Source organism: Pteronotus mesoamericanus, unplaced genomic scaffold, assembly GCF_021234165.1.
Source record: "Pteronotus mesoamericanus isolate MK-2021 breed Mesoamerican mustached bat unplaced genomic scaffold, CSHL_Meso_final contig_20, whole genome shotgun sequence".
NCBI lineage: Eukaryota > Metazoa > Chordata > Mammalia > Chiroptera > Mormoopidae > Pteronotus > Pteronotus mesoamericanus.
In genome coordinates this window covers 55,769,266-55,791,068 of record NW_026555085.1, presented here as the reverse complement: position 1 = coordinate 55,791,068, position 21,803 = coordinate 55,769,266, and the positions used below count along the sequence as shown (strand labels likewise).

Genomic DNA, 21,803 nt, shown 5'->3' with positions numbered 1-21,803 from the left:
ACTTCCGCCCCCTGCCCCGCCCCGCCCCCTCCACCCGCTGCGGGTGGAGCCGTGTCGGGCTCTTGAGCGCCCTCCAGCCAGGTGCCGGCCGAACCGGGTAGTGGCACAAGGCGTAATAGCGGACCAAAACGTGCTTTAACATTTAAAATCTTTTGGAAAGCAACTAAGGGTTGGCTTGCTTTTTTTTTCCTATTAAGGAGAGACAAAGTTTAAAAGTATAAAGTAGGAAATATACCAAAGATAATATTTAAAGCTTTAAAGCAAATCCATTTCTCCAGTTTGCTTTTTAATAGGATTCTAATATATTGGATTAAAGCAAACTACATGGGTGCTTTCCTTAGAATTGTTCTGAACTTAACACAAATGTAGGATCTTGGATATTGGATCTGGGACTATACGAGGCATCAGTGAGATAAATGGTGGGTTTCTTTTTTTAAAGATTTTATTTATTTTTTAGAGAGAGGGAAAAGGAGGGAGAAAGAGAGGAAGAGAACTCCAATAACTATTTCAACTGATGCCAGTACTAGGATAATCTTATACTGTTATCTTTTCCCCACAATTTGATGATAATTTTGTCAGGGTTAGGTCCAATTATTTCTAAACGTGTAGTAGTTTCCAATTGCTACTCTAACACATTACCACAAGTTTACTGGCTTAAAACAATATAAATTTATTATGTACAGTTCTGTAGGTCAGAAGTCTCATTTGGCTAAAATTAAAGTGTCATTAAGCCTGTGCTTCTTCTGAAGGCTCTAGGAAAGAATTTTTTAAATTACCTTTCTCATCCACTACAGGCTGCCTGCATTCCTTGGCTAGTGGTTCCCTTTCCCATCTTCCAGGCCAGCAGTTTTGCATCTTCAGATCTCTCTCTAACTTTGATATGCTCCTGTTGTCACATCCCCTTTTCTCCCTCTGATCCTCTTGCCTCCGTTTTTTATGAACCTTTGTGATTACAATGGGACCACTCAGATAATCCAGGATAATCTCCCACATCAAGTTTCTTAATTTAGTCTATCTACAAAGTCCTTTCGCTATGTAAATTAACATATTCACAGGGTTCAGGAATTAGAATACCTTGGGGGGCATTATTCAGCCTGTCACATAAAGTTTCTTAGTACTTTGTTTTTAATTTATTCTTAACTTAGTTTTTAAGCATAATAAAAGCTATATTTAATTGTAAATTCACTCACAGTGAGAAATTTAAAAATTAATTTCTAAATGACATTATTAAAGTATGTGTCCAAGGAATAATTTCATTAAGCATGCATTTTAAATTGTTCAGTTTTCACCTACAATTGTGTTTTTCCAAATAATTTTGTAACAATGGAAAATTGTAATGGTGGAAAATTGTAACCCATCCCACCATTCTTTTGACATTGTTTCTGTAAGTGCTGACTCTGACTACTATGTAGCTTGTATATAAACAGCATGTTTGTATAACAATCCTAGGAAGTAGTTTCAAAATATACAGACTCTGACCTTCAGGCATCCCAGCTCCAAAAGATTTGCTGACTTTCACTCATGGAGCCAGGACGAAGGGACGCCAGGATGACTAGACCAGGATGATGCACACAGGACCATCGTTTGCCTTATTGGAATAGATTGTGCTCATCTGCATGTAGAGAACTTTTCAAACTCCTCCCTTGATCTCTTTGTTCTGTTTCCCCTCTTCCTCCATATAAAAAATCTCTGCCTCCACTGAGATGGGGAGGTGGGCTTTAAGACAGGAGTATCCCACGGTGGCCGGCACCTGAAATTAAATCACTTTCCTTTACATGAGCACCGGCTTCTTGAGTATTGGGTTTTGTATTAGCAGACAGCCGGACCTGTGTCTCAGTTACAATTTGGAGCTTAACTCTAGTCTCTGTGTAATCTATTTTGTGGCTTAACTTTGAACCAATATATTATCTATGGCAGATTCATGTACTCTTCATGGCATCCCCAAGCTGCCCTGAATATGTATTATAAACCACAGGTTGTATGACACAGACATGGAAACACTGTACCCAGCCTCCATGAATCACACTGAATGATTTATGCTTTGGCAAGAGCATGTGTTACTAAACAATGTTTTTCAATGTTCATGACTAATTATTTGAGAAATATGTTTCTGTAAGATTATTTTTTTCTGTAAAGGTGAATATGTCCCCTCATACCTAGCACAGTGCCAAACTTGGTTTATTTAAGAGTGGTTAAAGCAAAAAGATCTTGTTAAAAGATATTGCTCCTTGGATAGGTGTCCAAGTTCTTCCTTCAGAGAGAGGCAGCAAAGTCTTTAGTGGAATGAAAGGGAGAGAAATCATTTAACTTTTTGGGAGAGGTCTGCTAATGCTAAGTTGACATGAATCATTAATTTTCAAACAAATACTTAACATTATTTGAAATATATAAACAGCTGATCTTAATCAAATTTGTGTTTTTATTTATGTTTTGTTATAATGTCTTTGCAATAATACTGAAAATGTATTTACTGGGTACTGGGTACTATTTAAAAATTATTTCCTTTCTTTGAGAAATCCATCAAATAGTAAATTTTACTTTCAGTTAAGTGAAAAGATAAATAATTTGAAGAACCTCAGAAATAAAAACTTAGTGTTAGACAATTTTCCCTAACTCATTCCAAGTTCTAAAATGAAGATTGCAATCTCTGGAGATTTTGGTTATGCTAAGGTAGCATCTGCTGGAAATAAAGATAGCTTTAGGATTTTGTTAATTTAGAATTTTGTTATTTCTTTTAGAATTTTATTATTTCTAAGAAAAATTTAAGTATTGTATGGTGGTTTACATAATCCCTAATTTGTTTTTATGAAGCTGAAAAGCTAAACTTCAATATTCTAATTCAACACCCCCTTTTTAAGTGTAAATTGGATACGAATATATAGTACTTAAGAAAAAAACCTCATACTGCAATGCAATGTTATATGCAATATAAATTTTTTAATTTGCTCACCTTTGCGTGTCTTTTTCCCCTTCCATGTTCTGTTTCAGATCTGATGTTAAAATAAATGAAAACTTTTAATTTATGAAGTAGACAATTTAGACTTCAAAACTATACCACAATACAACCTGTGTTTATTGGGGAATATTTTCTTTTCTCGGGGAAAAAAAATCTCCTTACTGCAAACCATGATTATATATCCCTGTACCTAAAACACTGACTGACATATGCACTTAACCAAATGTATTTAACCAATACATTTATTTGTGGAATAAATGGTTTCCATACACAAAACATAAACATTTAGTAATCTCCTTAGTCAAGTTCTCTACATGGAAATAATTTTAACTACCTTGTAAGAAATGAATTAGAGTTTTTAAGGAAAAGTCACACATTTTGGCTTGTCTCTGATATGTTTTGACTCCAAAGCACTATCCATATGGCCAAATCTGACCCCTGCTGAAGAACTTTGAACGATTAGAAGACTTGAAGAGTTTATCCATAACTAGCGTGGATGTTTAAATACCATTCTGATGCATAAGGGCTCACAGAGAGGCCATGGGAGGCGTCATCCTAGTGACAGTGTCCAAGTCCTTGTCACCGCTCAAGGGAAAAATTCAGTTCAATCAAAATGTTTTCAAACCAGCTACTTTTACTAAGCAGGTGCAATGTGCAGACCACTTTAAGGGATAATCAAAAGTCCAAGTAGTAGAGGTGTAGATCAGGAAATTTCCTGTCCCGTAAGGGAGTGAGAAAGATAAGACAATAATAGTGGGGGGGGAAAGCAAAGTAATGTATGATGGCTGTCATACGCGACTTTAATGTACAGAAGAGTGTGACGGAGGGAATTACGCGGCTGTCCCAGCAGGTGCACCGCAACAAGTAAGACTTAATTCCGACTCGAGGAAGACGAGAGCTGTGCACTCCAGGCTGCTATTCAAATCCAGTTGGGGTGCACCGCTATTACTTTAAGATTGGCGGGCGCCTATCGAGCTCTGTCCACCTAGAGAACGTAGGTGACAGCGGACCCGGCCCGCCCAACCTACGCCCCACTCTGGGTGCGCCGCCTCCCGAGGGGCCGCCCTCCGCCAGCCCGTACGTGGGGGCTGTCCCACGAGGCCCCTCCCCTGCCGCTCGGAGGGCCGGCCGCGCAGGCGCAGTCTCTTCTGGTGTAGACGCAGAGGCTCGGTCCGCCGGGGTGAGTTGGGGGCTCGGTGATGGGGTCGCACAGATTCTCGGTCTTGGTTCTCGCGACCCCAGCCGCAAGTAGGGCGATGGGCCTGGGAAAGAAGCCCCCACACCCTCCCGTCTTCCCGATCCTTGGGGGCGCCAGGCGGTTACCTAGGGCCGCGTGAACCCGGCCGGCCGGGTGTCAGGGCGGTGGCAGGAGGAGCCGGGGGAGCCCGGGCAGGAGCCGGCGCGCCGGGGAGGGGCCGCGTCCCCGCCTCACCTTGGCCGAGGCGCGCGGCAGCCTGGCACCCATCCAGCCTCCCCCCCCAGCGGTCTCTCCTCAGGAACGCATTTCCTCTAAAGAAACTTGGGATGTTTTTTTAGTGACCAGAGGAAGCATATCTGACCACGGGTTTCTGGCAGCGTCGTGCAATGTTAGAAGCCCTGGAGGCGGACTGTCTGGGTCCAGATCGCCACCACCAGTACTGGCTCCGGGACCCTTGCACGTCACTTAACCTCTGTGTGTCCCAGTTTCTTCAACTGTAAAATGGGAAAATAATAGTAACCGCACTCATAAAGCGGTTGTGAGCATTCACTGGGCTTAGTATTTTCGAAAGGCTTAGAACCGAGTGTGATGCTCAGTAAAACGATATAAGTGCTGTTCATCTTTTTGAGTCTGTTATCTGAAAGGATATCTGTGTCCCGACCCCCGCTCCCTATCCCTGCCACTGAAAGTAATTGCCCAAGGGTAGGAAAACAAAAAGTTGGGTTTTGTTTGTTTGTTTGTTTGTTTAAATACGGGCTTTTGTGTGCATAAACTGCTTTAAAAAATTAAACATTTCTCATCAACTTAGTTGTACATCCTACATTAAAGAAAAGACATGTTAGGGTAACGCTGAAGTTGAAAGCTGAAAACTTCGGCTGGGAAACCAAGCGAGAAAAATGGCCAGAAAGTATTTACTGAAAAAAGCATGGAAGACCTGATTGCTGCCCTAAAAACGGCTGCTTGCAAGGTTAGCCCTTGTTTGGCATCTGGGAACAGTATGGTTTGTGCTGAAGTTGCCAGCTCCCTTAAAAATTCTGGGCCTGCGAGTCTATAATGGGTTTCCCTGGGCAAAAACACTGCGGAGATGCATTGCATTGGTCGATTTGACCCCTTCGGAAGGGGAGAGAACATAAGGGAGCCTGCAAATTGCAGGCTTCATATGTGTCTTCTTCCATTATGATCAGGCTGTGTGTTCATACTACATTGTGGTAATAAACGTTACCTAATAGTACAACTGACTTTATGCTGAGTTTTTTTTTTTGTCCATCTAGTGAATCTCCAAACGTGAGGGTGGTCTTGAAACTCCCCCGATGATGGAAAGAACTTGAAACTCTAACAATTGGGCTCATTTCTTTGTGCTTTAAAGGGAAATTGAAAAAGAAACCTGCACAGATCCATGATTGCTTAACAGTCCAAAATGATTCTGTATGTTTAGACATATTTATTGTATATGTCAGAAAAACCACTGGAAATTGACTTGACATTGCCAAGTTAAGTTTGGGTCAGTGTTTTTCAAAAAAGGCCCAGGTCTTACAGATTCCAGATCAAATACTCAGTTCTTTTTTGAAAATTCTGTCATCATTAGCTATGTGTTCATGCTCTTCTTTATCAAGAGTTTATCTTTGCAGTTGGGAAAAAAATATGACCACCTTCTTATGAGCCATTCCTCCCACCCAACCCCCACCCCCACCCTGTATTCTTTTAGTTCTATCTGTCTCTTTTTAGGGCTCACATTAAAATAGAGGTAAGTATGTAAGTTTGGGGGTAAAAAGATCATATTTGTCATCTGATTATGTCTCTTTTAGTAAAGTAGAAAACTAAATTGTATTTTAAGGAGTACGGAGATGGAAGAGTGGGAGGTTTGGGAGAGTGAAAAAGGTTTCAAATGGCTATGTGAGGAGTAGGTAAGTTGACCAGGTGTAGTAGATAATGGGATATCGTGATCCACTTGAGATTGTGTATGAATGTAGTGGACCCACTCCACTTTCTCACAAGACTTTGACCAGCCTGTTTGGATGCAAACATCGAGATAGTGGTTAACTGGGTTGACCTAGGATTGGGGTTCTGTTAGAGGGGTGATGTACTCATTCAGGCTGTTACACATATTCTGTCCCTCCTGTGTACATGATAAGGCTGCACTCTTTGTACATACCGTAACACCCCCCGTCATGTCTACTTGAAATTAAATGTGGATATATGACTTGTTTTGGCCACTGAAATATGAGCACATGTAACAGGTGTCACTTCCAAATGAAGCTTAAAGAATCAGCACTCCCATTTGCCGTGTCCCTTTTTCCCGGCCATGCTATAATGATCGTGGAAGCACTTGTTGAGATGCAGCCTCTTGTCAGCCTGGGCACTAAAGACGAGTGGGAGTGGCTGATCAAGCAAACTGGAAGAGCTTCAAGTTGTGATCAGAGAATGGAATACTTGAATTAGTGATTTTGGAAGGTGGAACTGTAGGGTTAAGTGGATGAGGAAGATGAGAGGGAGAAGGCTTTCAGAAGGAAACTTGAAGGCCTTGTGCATCTCGATGGCCCTGAGGGCCTTAATTTATTGTAGCTCAGTTCAATGATAACCCTTGGACTTAAAGAATTGACTCATAAAATGGTAAATTCAAAGGCTCCCTTACGTGGAACATGGTATGACTAAATCAAAGTTCAGAATTTATAACAATTGAAAGATTCCCCCATCTTGATCAATAAAAACAAATAACCATGAAAATTACAGTGTAACTTAGCCATAGAGCTGGGTGATAGTAGAATTTAGGCAAGCTACTTTAATGGAGACTCCAAAATATAGGGGTTTAAAACATGCTCATTGTGTATCTAAAATCTTTAGAATTAACTGAGTTTATAGAAATACAAGAGAAAGAGGTAAATAACACCATGAAGAAAGAGTTAAATTCAGTGTGGAATATTATACAGATCTTGCTACCGAAAATGTGGTCTGTGGACCCCTAACAATGGCTTCCCATTGGGAGCTTGTTAGATAGGTAGAATCTCAGGTTCCATGCCAGCCTTGTTTCATCAAAATCTACATTTTAGCAAAATCTCCAAGGTGACTCATGCACTGCCCTGATCTCTTAAAAAAGCCAGTGTTTTGCCCTGGCTGATGTGGCGCAGTCGATTGAGTGCTGGCAGGCCTGCGAGCCAAAAGATTGCCAGTTCAACACCCTGTCAGGACAAAAGCCTGAATTGTGGGGCCAGGTCTCTTTGATGTTTCTCTCCCTTTCTTTGTCCCTCCCTTCCCTTCTAAGAAAAAAATAAATAAAATCTTAAAAAAAAAAAAAGTCTCAGGAAGGTAAGGCACTGTTAACTCTTATCTTTTATGGGAAGAACAGTTGTAGATTAAAAGATACTAAAGTGACATAACCAGTAGAAAGTACAAGCCCTAATTGAATCCTTATTCACAAAACCAGTACAGAAACAGTTGTGGGTCACCTGAAGAAATTGGAATATGGTAGGATATGAGATAATATAAGGAAATTATTAATATTTTAGATGTGATAATGATGTGATTATATAGAATATTCTTAAGAGATACATGCTGTCTGCAACTTTCAAACAGTTCAGCAAAAACATACATACATGCATATATGTACATTGATGTTTACATAAAATAAATGTGCAAAATATTCTAGATGTGGAATCTCCATAGTATGCGGGTATTCATCATTCTGTCCTTTTAACTTTTGTGGAAGTTTAAAATTTTTCATAATAAAGTGAGAAACAGTACGATGGCTTTAAAAGATAGAAATTTATTTCTCAGTAGTGTAGCTCTAGGTCATACAGCAAAGATGGGGTGGCTCTACTATTCTTGGCACGTGGCTTTACCAACTCTTACTATCTCCTAGCTAGTGGGACAGGAGAAAGGGCAAGGAGAACACATGACCCAGAAGTGGCACTTGTTCCATTGACCAGAACTTTAGTTTTTTCATTCACCTAGACAGCATATATCTAGGGAGTAGTTGGGAAAAGTCAAATGTAAAGTGCCATTTGTATATTGGTATAATAAAGATTTTTGTGATTCCAGCTTACTCTCCCCTCTTCTTCCTCTGTTGATTTAGTAGTCCAATTAAAATTGAAGTAAATTCAATTTTATATGCATTAAGTAAAATACATAAAATTTTAATTTTGAGGATTAAAGTGTATTCATCCCCCTGTCCCCCACCTTTTCAGTAAATAACAGATGCGGGTGAAGGAGCCATCCAAAGTTTTGCCTGAGAAAGCCAAAAGGAGTAAAAGGCCTACTGTACCTCATGATGAAGACTCTTCAGATGACATTGCTGGTAAATTGTGATACCTAGCACCCTAATAGACGTGCAGAAAAGAAATAACTATGTCTTCTTACAATTATTTTTTCATTACAGTTTACATTCAGTATTTTGTATTAGTTTCAGATGTACAGCATAGTAGTTAAACAATATGATTTTAATTTATAAATTCTTTTCTCTTTATTTTTACCATTTTCTGTGTGAACTTTAAAATTAGCTCTCTAGTTCCAAAAAATGCTGTTGGTATTTTTATTGAGATTTTATTTAGGTTATAAAATAATTAGAATTGGCTTATTTTTGTTGTGGTCCTTTTTCTCATGGTCTTGGAGGATTTTATTTACTTTCTTACCAGTTTGTTCAGCCCTTCATTTAAAAAAGATGCTTTTAATATATTTCAGTTTTTATGTGTTTTTAACCTAGATAGCGTTTCAGGATAGCTAGATTGCTGTATTGAAGGAAGTCTGAATTTTATCTTTAAGTGTTCTATTCTGTTAAAAAGATTTTCTTCAGAGATTCTGATTATTATGTTAACTCTCCTTTGCCTGTCTTCTGTAGTTAACATTTTCCCTCAAATCCTCTAAAACTCCTGTTTCCTTTTCATTTTGCTTGCTGTTTTTATTTTTATCCTTTATTGTGTTTTCAGCAGTGTCTGTGTCACTTTATGGGCTTTTTAGTTTTGCCTTCATTTTTATGGTTTTATTATTTTTTTCTTCCACTTCTTTCCTGAACTCTGCCAGTCACTTCCTAGTGTTTTGCCACCTCATATTAGAGGGTTTGCTTTTGTTTTGTGTTTTTATTTCATGGCAGTGATTGCTCTGCCATGATTTTCCATTTCCTTTCTTCCTTTCTCATGTCATCTTAGCATAGAATTGCATCTGATTTTTCTTTGAGTACTCATTCTTTGATGTAGGGTTGCTTTTCTTGGGCCAGTAAGTTTTTATTAGTGACTAGGGAGAACCTGTAGCCTAGGTATGTGCCCTGACTAGGCATCGAACCTGTAACCTTTGGTCTATGACACCACGCTCCAACCAACTGAGCAACCTGGGCAGGGCTATGTGTACATCTTAATAGAAAGAAAATATATTCAAAATGCTAGACACGTGGTAGCTGTTCAATAAATAATCTCCTTTATTTTATTTACTTACGAAACTTTTATTTTTGAACTAATTTTGGATTCATAGGAAGGTACAAAGAAATATACAAGGAGGTCCCATTTACCCTTCATCTAACCTTTCCTGGTTTAAAGTACTGTATTTCAATAATACAGTATCAGAACCAGGAACCTGACATTGGGGCCATCCTTAGAGCTTATTCATATTTCACCAGATAAACATGCATTGTGTGTGTGTGTGTGTGTGTGTGTACACATGCATTTGTAGCTTAATACAGTTTTTTTACATGTGTAGTAGCTTTCTAGGACCACCACAGTGAAGATACTTGACTGCTAAATCACCATGGGAAGTTTATGCCTGTCTGTTGCCACAATTCTTTCTCCCCATCTGCAGCCTTTGGCAATCACCAATCTGTTCTCCAACTCTGTAATTATGTTACTTCACAAATGTTTTATAAATGGAATCATGCAATATGTATCCTTTTTTGAGTTATTTTGTTTTTTTAAATCTCAGTGCTTTTCATTTATGACACTGTAATGTCAGTGACTTCGCTTACTGATGGTAGTATTTTGGTTTAGCAAAGGAAATGCTCAAATTTTGTTTTGTCTTATTCAGTAGGTTTCACTTGCCAACATGTAAGTCATGCTGTCAGCGTGAATCATGTGAAGAAAGCAATAGCTGAGAATCTGTGGTCAGTTTGCTCAGAATGTTTAAAAGAAAGAAGATTCTACGATGGACAGCCAGCACTTTCTTCTGATATTTGGCTGTGCCTCAGGTGTGGTTTTCAGGTGAGAAAAATGTTTTTTATGTGTGAGTTTGCCTTAAATAGTTTCTTTAATGCTTATTTTGAGTTTGATTGTTAGTAATGTTTAGAACTTGAGGTGAGTTTTACTCCTTGTTTTCAAAGAACCCTCTAAGGCTGAGATTAGAAATGTTTAAGGTAAAGGGTATGTTTTGTTCAGAAGTAAGTGTGGTTCATAAAAACTTGAAAGGGAATCTAGCCCACTCGCAATGGTTCTCATATCTAGACTTGCCTTTACCTATGTCTATTTATGTTTTTTTGAGTTTGAATATGACTTAAGTTTTGGTTAACTTGAAACAAATCTATTTGTAAATCCTACTAATAGTATTGTGCTCATCTTTAGGGATGTGGTAAAAACTCAGAAAGCCAGCATTCATTGAAGCACTTCAAGAGTTGGAGAACAGAGCTTCATTGTATTATAATTAGTCTGAGCACGTGGATTATATGGTAAGTTAGTGCTTATGTCCACTACAAAAATGTCCTTTATTTTTTTAGTTCCATTGGTAAATTAAAGATACTATACCAGCTTATGCTTTTTTAGCCTGAATACAACCTATAGAAAATATGAGTACACATTTTAAATAAGAAAAAAATTAGTCCTTCCTCTACTTTTCTTTAACATTTTCTTTGTACAGTCAAGAAACATTCCTTCCAGTTATTTTGTGTAATGAACTTGCTCATACAGGATCCAAAGTTCTAGAGGAGGAAGGTACTTGAATCAGTCAAATGGTTTGGTGATTCTCTTCCGGGAAAAGGGAACTTCTTAGGCAATTCTGTTAATACTATATAACTTTGGTTGGGATTCAGGTCCAGTTCCCTCACTTTATGTATAAGGACACTGAATATCATTTACCTTTTTGTGGTTACAAAACAAATCCAGGCACTAATACAAGTCTTTTGATTCCCTTGTTTCTTCTCAGCATACCGCACTGCTTCAGTGGTATAAAGTGGACACTGTTGAAAACCTTCCCTTGTATTTTACAGCAGAAGTTTTCTAATTGGAATTTATAGACTCCTAGAGTCCCTTAAATGAATTTTCAGGAGTTTTCAAGTTTTCTTTAAGACAAAAAAAATTTGTCTTTGTGTTTTTATTTCAAGTTTCTAAAATCAGGATATTTTGGCCTATAGGAGAGATTATCATTTTATAATTTAATTCAGCCACAGGGTTGGGTGGTTGCATTTGTGTTTTCGTTGTTGTTAATCCCAAGTAATAGCACTGGGGAGAAAGAGGAAAGAATAGAGGGAACTTAATATGCGTTGGAGCCAGGGGAGTCAGAGATGCTATCTAGTGTGGCAGGTCAGTAAACATTCCTCTGTGGTCTTAAGAGAAGCAATGGTCTCAAACTATGGGATGCCTCAGAATCCCTGGGAAGGCTTGTTAAAATAGAGTGCTGGGTCTCAGGCCTACAGATTCTGATTTAGTAGTTTTAGGGGAGGGGCCTGAGAAATTGCCTCTGTCAAGTCCCCAGGTATTGCCAGTCTGCTGGTCTGGGGACCACAGTTTGAGGACCACTGAAATAGAAAAACGGGGTGGGAGACTTACGTGGTGCCTGGTAAAATAGCCCCATCTTAAGTCGATCTGTGTCAGAACTTCTGTAGTAGCTCTTAGGGTCATAATTATGGCCTGATAATTTCATGATTTAATTTCAGCAAAAAAAGCATTGCTAATTATAATCTAATTGATTTTATAATTTTGTTTGTATATTTAATTATTTGCTTTCATAACAAGGGTGATGATTTTATTGAGTTTTGTGAGTGGATGTGTTAGAATTATATTGTAATGAAAATAAATCACAGTTCGGGGTATTGAAAGGGAATTATTTCTCTTTTAAAGGAAGAAATTCAAGTTTGTTACTTGCATTGATAAAGAATTTAAAGATTATGACTATTTTCTTTTCCCTTTTATTTTTTTCTTTCCAAAAAATGTTTTAAATTTTTAAACTTTTCTCCCATCTAATTCTTAAATGTTAAAAAGTTTAACAATTTCAATAGAAAACTTCACTAGTTTGGATTAAAGAGAGAGCCAGCCTGAACTAAGGAAAAAGCTAAAGAAGAGAATGTTGTAGATTTCATAATTTAATTATGGCTAACAAAGTATTGCTAGACTGTGGATTTGATACTGCTTTAACAGATAATTATTATTAGCACAGTCATTTCTTATCTCTGACTTCAGTCAGAATCACACGGATGGCATTTTAAAACCACATAGGTTCCAGTAGTAGTCCCTATTAAATCAGGGCTTCTCCATTTTTTAAGTTCCATAGACGACCGTCATGCTAACCAAGGTGAAGGGGCACTGATTTAGCACTTAATATATGAGGTCTGCCTGGAAAAAGTCCAGCCAGTGTTAATATAATGAAAACAGTTTGTGTGACATCCATGTAACCTGGCAGCCAAGGAGAGTGGACTGGAATGCGCATGTGTGAACAATAACTATTTCACTGTAGGGTGGGGGTGGTAAACACCGTTGAGTGAGTATGCGTACTGTGTGGCCATCACATTCAAAAGGACTGAGTGAGTAGAGCACCAAATCTGCATCAGATTTTGCATTAAGCTTGAACATTCCCCCATGGAAAGTATCCAGATGATTCCAAAGCCCACAGCAATGGACAACTGCTGATTGACAGCTTCATCATGACAATGTACCTGTTTATGCATTGTGTCTCATGCAGAGTTTTTTGGCAAAACATCAAATCACCCAGGCGACTCAGTCCCCGATAGCGCAGGTTTGGCACCCTGTGACTTTTGGCTTTTCCCAAAACTAAAAACACCTTTGAAAGGGAAGATATTTCAGACCATCGATGAGGTTTAGGAAAATACAACGGGGCAGCTGATGGAGACTGGGAGAACTGTGTGAGGTCCCAAGGTGCCTACTTTGAAGGGGACTGAGGTGTCATTGTCCGATACACAATCTTTTCTGTATCTTCTTCAGTAAATGTCTTTTTTTCATAGAACATGGCTGGATAACTTCTGGACAGACTTCATATGAATTACTGCTTTTAAAGTGTCTGTTTCTCATCTGTAAAAAGAAAATATTATACTTCTATAAAGCTTTTTATTTTGAAAACGATGATTTTTTTTATTGTTGTAAGGAATTAAACCAGAAAATACACATGAAGCACTTAGGATAGTGCCTGACTCATAGTATATGCTCGATTAAACTTTTTTTGTTACTACTAGTGGAAACAAGTAGAGTTAGCTTAATTTGAGCTGTCCTTTTTTCTCCAAATCCACTGACATTTTGCAGTTTTTATTTATGTTTCCTTTTTGTACTCTTAAAGTTGCAATATATTTTATAACAAGTAAACAAATTCTAGTGTCAGTAAAAATTTCTTAACATTTCAATATTTTGAAAATGAGCAATTATATTTTTACTATTTTTGGCAATAGTTACATCTGTATCTATTGAGCACCTATTATAATGTAAGCCTGGTAACTGAAATTAAATTGTTTAAATTCCATACTAGCCTATGAAAAAGAGGTTTTGGGAATGTTTTCTGTGACTCATTTCCTTCATGGATTTGTCTGTGTATCTATTTCTGAGTGCAAGTGATAGAGTAGACAGTAAATATTTGACCCAGTTCACAGCCATTAATCCCAGGACCACTAATATTTATACGTAAGAAGATTGTGAATATGTAAGTTAGTGTTGTTATAATACATTTATAAAACTTTCATCACTTTCAAACACATGTTTTTATTTGATCGTTGGATTTCATGAAGATAAAGGAAACAGGTAATGATAATATATAGAAGAAACCTTTATTAATACTATATGCACTAATGAGTACACTTAGTGGAGGATCGTTTTCTGAAAAGGTATGTGTTTTTGAAAATTGTTCTCAAACTTCTTCCTCGCAAATAAGTCCCAAACAAAATAAAGCACTAATCTCATCCAGTCTTCCCCACCTCCATCTGTAAGTGGATCCTCCATCACTTAAGTGTTCAAGCCAGAAGGCTGGCGGTTATTTTCTTCCCATTTTTATTTTATTTTATTTTTTAACCTTTTAACAATAGTAGACAAATAGATAGTGATTTTTTTCTGTACCTACCACCCAGCCTTAAACATTACCAACTCACAGCAAATCTTGTTTCCTTTAAACCAGGACTTCTCAGTCTCAATACTATTGTCTTTTGGGCTTATAATTCTTTTTGTGAGGGGACCGTCCTGTACATTATAGGATGTTTAGCAGGATCATTGACCTCTCAACCCACTGGGTGCCAGTAGCTGCTTCCCCAGTGTGACAACCAAATAGTCTCAAAACATTGCCAAATGCCCTGTGGGGAGCAAAATAGTTCCCATTTGAGCCCTGGCTGGTGTGGCTCAGTGGACTGTCAGCCTGCGAACCAAAGGGTCACCAGTTCAATTCCCAGCCAGGGCACATGCCTGGATTGCAGGCCAGGTCTCCAGTAGGGAGTGCATGAGAGGCAACCACACATTGTTGTTTCTTCCCCTCTTTTTCTCCCTCCCTTCCCCTCTCTCTAAAAATAAATAAAATAAAATATTCCTGTTTGAGAATCGCTGACATGCCTCATGTACTTCTCCCTTCTCAGGGCAGTTATTTTGATGCTTTGCTTTCCCTTATCCCTTATCTTTTAACTCTAATTTATTCATTTTATACCTGAATATATATAAGATAAATGTGTTCATTTTTCTCCATATCCACTCTTTCCTTCCTTTTCTGCTAGTATTCCTGATGCTCTCCAATTTGACATTAGTCAGTGATAGTTTTGAGTTTAAATTGGACTGTATCACTCTTCTGCTTGAAAATGGAAGCCTTAGGGCATTCCATTACACTTAGGATAAACTACTAAGACTTTAATTTGAATACTAAGGCTCTGTATGAACTGTCCACTGCATTTCTCTAGACTTTCCTGGTGCCTCATCATAATTTAAAGACAAAAGTAGATAAACACCTACTTTGTTACCTGATGTACAAAATTATTGAAAATACTTTTGTAATATTTGCTTAAATTTCGTTTTCAGGTGTTACGAGTGTGATGAAAAATTATCAATACATTGTAATAAGAAGGTTTTGGCTCAGATAGTTGATTTTCTCCAGAAACATGTTTCTAAAACGCAAACAAGTAAGTTAAGCAATTGCTAAAGAAATTTGTATTAAACTATCATATTTTTTATTTTGTACAAAAAGTTCATAAACTCATAAAGAGTACCTAAGATTTTATGGTCACCTCTCAGTACACGTGCTGTGCATTCTTTGGTAGCTATCTTGTGCTGTATTTATATAACCAGTAATGAGAAACTGGTGAGGGTAGTGCCTATATCATGGGCTTTTGAGTCAGATAGTGCTGAGTTTGAATTTAGGCTCATACTTAAAGTTACTTAGTGTTTATGTGGCTTTTACTCCTTAGTTTCCTCACTTAAAAAAATTAGCATAACAATTCTATCATGTCCAGTTGTTATGAGGCCGAGACATTTTCTAAAGATTTAGAAATAATGCATGTAAAAATACTTGTGTAATGCATGACACATATTTATGAAATGATATCTGTTATTTGTTACCTAATTATAGTGCGGTTCTGACATTACCTGGAATTAGGCTAACCTTACAGAGTAAGGGCACAGTGTCCCCACAAGATGCCATCCTAGCGCAGGGGTTCTCAGGCCACCCACATTTCTGAACAACTCGCTACAAGTTCGGTGCTTTATACTACCCTCTTTGGTTTAATAATTTACTACAATGATTCAGAGAACTCAGGAAAGTATTAACCTTACAATTACAGTTTTATTATAGCAAAAAAAAAAAATATATACATACAAATCAGGACTAGGCAAAAAAGAGAGGGAGTCACACAGAGTGGGTCTGGGAAGGTGTAGCTTCTGTATCTTCTTCCTGTGGGGTCAGGATGCATCACCTTCGGGCACGCTGATGCGTAACAGTATCCAGAGTGTTATTAACCAGGGAAGCTCGGTGGAGCTTTGATGTCCAGAGTTTTTATTGGGATTTCATTGCAGAAGCATTGCCACATGATTGAATTCAGTCTTGAGTACCCTAGCCCTCTAATCACACGGTTGGTCTTTCCGGCATGACTGGCTCCCATCCTGAGTCATTTCATTAGCATAAACTGTCTAGGCACTCACAATGAATATAAAAGACACTTTGTTAACTTTGTTAACATAAACTATCAAGTGTGTTTGGAGGGGCCCAACATGAATTAAAAGGACACTTCAGCTACTCTGGATATCCAAGGCTTTAGTGAGTACTCCTCAGGAATGTGGGATAAAGGGCAGCCGATTTCTTTATTATGCAGTAATATATTATATATTATATACTTTGTTAATCTATTTATATATAAGCCATATATAATACATGTTAATGCAAATGAATAGTAACAGGGAAGCAGTTTCTTCATTCAAAAATATTAACTGCCTATCACATGCTAGGTTTTATACTTTATTTTATATGTAAAACAAAAACACTTTATCTTGCCCTTTTGGGGTTTAGAGTATAGTGGAGGAGACAGACAAAAAATAAGCAAATATATAATTTTTGATAAGTGCTGAAAAGGAAAATAGATTGCAGAGATAAATGATAATGTAGCGGTCACAGTGATCGAGAAAGACCAACATGGCTGGAGTGTGGTTTGCTGACAGAGTAGAATGAGCTGAAATTAAGAGGTGGTGAGCAGGTCATGAAGGATACTGCAAGGAATTCCTTGGTGAAGAATTTTGATTTTATTGGAAGTGTAATGGAAGCTATTGAAGTATTTTAACCAAGGTAGTAACAGTTATTTCATCTTTTTTAAAAAATATTTTTTTAGCCCTGGCTGCTTTGGCTCAGTGGGTTGAGTGCTGACTTGCGAACTAAAATGTTGCCACTTTGATTCCTTGTCAGGGCACATGGCTGGGTTGTGGGATAAAGGGCAGCCAAGTTCTTTATTATACAATAGGGGGAATGCCAGAGGCAACTGATTGATGTCTCTCTTTCTCCCTCCTTTCCACTCTAAAAATAAACAAATAAATTTTTTTTTAAATATGTATTTTTTTTTTAAGAGAGGGAAAGGGAGGGAGGAGAGAGAGAAGCATTGATTTGACTGAGAAACATCTATTGGTTGCTCCTCGGATGCACCCCTACCGGTGACTGAACTCGCACCGAAGGCATGTGCTCTGACTTGAATTGAGCCAGCAATCTTTCACTTTGCGGGAGGACACCCAACCAGCTGAGCCACACCCACCGGTCAGGGCAGTTATTTCATCTTTTTATAAGATTTATAAGATTACTCTGATTGCTCCAGGGAGAGTAGACTGTTGGGGGTTAAGAGTGAAGGTGGGGAGATGACTGAGGAGGTGAAAGGAGCTTATGGTGGTAGGCCAGGTGGGAGACTAACAGAGGCACTGGTGGCAGGTGCGTGGGGTGAGGTGTGATGAGGGAGGGAGCGAGGGAGGGGGCAAGGACAAACCTCAGGATTTTGAACAACTAGATGAAGGGAGTAAATGGACGTGATAATTTTGAAATGTCTTTGGAGCAGAATTGAACTGCTTAGTAATTGACATCAGAAACTAAAAAAATTATATAAAAATAGAGTTGTCAGCCATAGTTTCTGTAATCCAATATATGTTCTATTTGTTAGCTATTGCTCTTGAGACCATAATGGTGAAGAAATGGGAGGAGGAACTAGAAGAAGTAAACTCAGGTTCCTGGACAGTAGAATAAATGACTCATTTTATCGCCTTTATTCATTCAACTAACATTAAAATCTTACTCTGTCCCAGGCATACTAGTCATAGCTCCAATTATGTTTAAATCAAGGATCAGGAAAAATATGGTGGTGACAGACATTTACTACTTCAGGAATAGAGATATTGGTCTCAGCGCAGTCCCCTGAAAACTGCATATTAAATTTGTTTTGTTGTCCATAATAAGATATATAGGGATATGATGCCAAGGGTGGCAAAAGTACAACTGTAAAAATTATTTTCTCTGTATTTTTCACCTTAGAGCATCCTTGAGGTTAAGAACAAAACCAATCTGATTGCATTTAATTTTACAGATTTCTTGAATACTTATTGTCATAAGGAATGTAAGGTAGGGAGCATGGGATAATATGGTAGAAATGACATGGGCTTTGAGTCAGGCATTCTGGCATTCAAACTTGACTCTTTCAGGCACTAGCTTTGTGACCTGGGGCAGATTACAGTTTGCCTGAGCCTCATTTGCCTCAGCACTTCTTCCCTCTTTCCATGGGGCTCCCAGGAATAGAGATTGATAAAAGAGTTCCTGCCTGAAAGAAGTTTAAGAATAAAAGAAGTTGTGAGATTAAAAAGTAATGATAATGTAAGTAGGATAGAATTTGTATTCTGAGAGACGCTTAAAGTCCTTTAGATATTCAAAGACGGATATAATGTTCAGTTGAAAGGAATCAAGAAGGAATCTAGGATGGGTTGTCTTTCAAGCTGACCCTTAAAGGGTGAACTTGGGATAAATGGAGATGAAAGAAAAAATCATTTCAGGTGGTAGAAAGGAACTATGTAAACTTTAATTGTGTTTAGGGAGCCATGGGTAGTGCCTGGAATAGTTGGAATAGGTTCTTGAGGGAATTTGAGAGTGTATAGAGCTTCCAAATCTAGAGAGAGCGACAGTTCTGAATTTGAGGTCTCTAGCAGTTCTAGGGCAGAATGAGGATATCTTTGTTTTCCAAGCTACAGGATTTCTCAGGCAAGTTTGATTTAAGATCCCTTGGCATTCTGTAAGTTTTCGGGATAGTAATTTGCCATAGTCTTTCTTGCATGAGGCTTTAGTATATTTTTATCAAATACTTTAAAAATCAAATGTGGAAGTTGCTATTGAGGTCTGTAAGAATGTTTGATATGATTATGCAGCTGTATATAGTAATTCAAAAAATATGAAACTGTGTATATTGTATTTAGGTGGAAGAACAAGAATGGTTTGAAAAGATTCTTTTTATGTTTTGCACTAAGTAAAAATAACTTTACTGAGAGGAAAGCCTGTACCTACCCCTTAAGCATGTTTGAAGTTACACAATGCCTAAGCTAATTTCTAATACATCTACATCAGCTTCTCTACACAGAGAACCTAGGCCAGTGGCCCATCCATCTCTTAAAAAGAACTAGCTCAGTGAACCTCAGCTTTTGGCTTAATAGTCTGTTAGACTCTTAAAAAAGTATTGAGGACTTGAAGAGCTTTGATTATGTAGGTTATATATTAATACTTACCATACTAGAAGTTAAAACTAAATTGATTAAAATATTAATGTACTGAAAAATAGCAGTAATTTCATGGTATGTTAACACAAATAACATTTTTAAGAAAGAACTATTTTTTAAAAATAACACAAATGTAATAAGTAGCATTGTTTTACATTTTTCCAAGTCTCTTTAATGTCTGGCTTGATGGAAAAGAGCTGGATTCTCATACCTACTTCTACATTCAGTCTGATGTGGTATCACATGGCATGGAGCCTCTAGAAAACTGCATTGTATAATTGAGAATGAATGAAAGTAAAAAAGGCAAACATCTTAGACTTATAAAGTACTTTTGACCTTAAGAGCCTCGAAAGAAAGGTGTTTTCAGATACACTTTCAGAGCTGCTGACCTAGCACATTTCTGTCTATATTTTCTGTCTGTAAGTCTTTGGCCTTACTTGCTCTTGGGCTCAGCTCAAATTCTACTCCAAGAACACTTGCCTAATCCTTTGTCTTATCTCCTTTCTTCTATGCAGCATACATTAGAATGTAATACTACAGCATTTTGCAGTGTTTAGCTTTCATGTGTTTATGTGTCTGATTTGTAAAACCGTATGTTCCTTGAGGATCATACCCTGACTTACATTCTTTTTTATTCCTACGTGGCTATGCAGTAAATACTTGCTGAATTGAACTGAACTAGCATGTAACCAGTTTTTACTGGGGAAGTAGATAAAAAGCTTTGCATTTTTCCCCACCAAAACCCCTGAATATTAATATTAAAATTATTTTATTTATTCATTCAGTCTTTTTTTTCTTTCTTTATTTATTTTTAAATACATTTGTCTCTGCATTCAGTCGTTTAATATGTTTGCATTTCTAGCCAGATGCTGTGCTAGATATTGGAGATACAGTAGTGAATGAGACAGATCTAAATCTCAGTTCCTGCCATTACTGATCTTTTGGTCTATTAATGGATATTGATAAATCACAATCATAATTGCTTGTTTAAGTAGTGCTGTGATGGAGAAAGTACAAGGGACTATGAGAATACTGTGGCGTAGTCTCTAACCTAGACTGGAGAAGCCAGGAATATTTTATTTCGAGGAACACCTTTTTAACCCAAGAGCTGAAACATAGCTAGAACTCAGCTAGGCGGAGAGGCTATGTGTTCTAAGCAGAGGAAACAGCTTATTGATGAGGGAGTTTGATCCATTCAGGGAAATTTTATAGAGCTGCAAGGCTGAGTTTGTGGTGCTGGGGAATGGTCAGACGTGAGACTTGAGAGGTACGTAGGAACAGATATTAAAGGGCCTTGTAAGTTCAGAGTTTATACTGCAGGCAGTGAGGAACCACTATTTTAAATGGTGATGTGGATGATTAGTTTTGTATTTTAGAAAAATCTCCTGACAATTATGTGGAGATAGATAGGAATGCCTTTGTATGTGGCAATATTGGTTTATTGCATGATCAAATAAAGATTTCTAAGGCTAATGGTTAACTAGGAGTTAATGGAATTTTGAGGCTACACAGGTGAGGTAATTATTATTTGATTCCAAGGTAGAGGAGTCATGGTAAAGGAAAAAACAGCAAGTTTTTTCCTTTTTAAAAATTAAACTACTTTGCAGCTGTAGAAATGGGCCAATTATATTAGTACTACATGACTGGTTTGGGTAATTGCATTAAGCAGTTGAGGGAACCCCAGTGCAGGTTCCCAGAAGAATACTTACAACTGTGGTGCTTTCACATCTGATGCTGGGATTTGCTAAAAAAAAAAAATCCCTCCACATAATTCCCCTCAAACACATACCAGAAAAATAAAAACAACCAATGAAATTCTGATATATAACACAAAATTGAAAAAGAGCAAGAAGACTCTCTTGTGAGACCCACCCAGAAGTATATATTATTAAAAAGTGGGTTGATATTCTCAGAAAGGTCCATTTGTCACTTTGATAGTCTTGTAAATATCATATAAGTATTCTAAAAATACTCATAGAATACAGGAGTCCCTGGTGAAGTAATATTGTTGACTGTTGGTTTGGTTTTTGCCAATGAGACAGATGATTGACATTCCCACTTTTTTTTATAATAATAAATTTTGCCTATAATTTTAATACTGGTGGGATACCATTTTCAAAGAGCTTAAAGAGAGACTAGAATATTTTGTTAAGTTCTTAAGCTTATGCTCTTGGTATAAAAAGACATGGTTTGTGTTGGTTCTTTTGGTTGTATTAAGTGTAAGTTTGCTCTATATCTTTTTGAAATAAGAAAGTAAATGGTATGTTTGATA

At 37.6% G+C, this 21,803-nt stretch overlaps 1 protein-coding gene across 1 annotated transcript in view; it reads left to right on the top strand.

Annotated features, from left to right (window-relative positions):
- Positions 1 to 4,086: 4,086 nt before the first annotated feature.
- The window catches only part of USP45 (ubiquitin specific peptidase 45), a 62,765-nt gene continuing 45,048 nt past the window's right edge, over positions 4,087 to 21,803 (top strand). Inside the window, exons 1-5 of the mRNA XM_054569755.1 lie at positions 4,087 to 4,136; positions 8,336 to 8,445; positions 10,158 to 10,330; positions 10,688 to 10,791; positions 15,332 to 15,432. Of these exons, the coding sequence (XP_054425730.1) occupies positions 8,346 to 8,445; positions 10,158 to 10,330; positions 10,688 to 10,791; positions 15,332 to 15,432 (478 nt within the window). The 5' untranslated portion in view covers positions 4,087 to 4,136; positions 8,336 to 8,345. The remainder of the gene's footprint in view (positions 4,137 to 8,335; positions 8,446 to 10,157; positions 10,331 to 10,687; positions 10,792 to 15,331; positions 15,433 to 21,803) is intronic.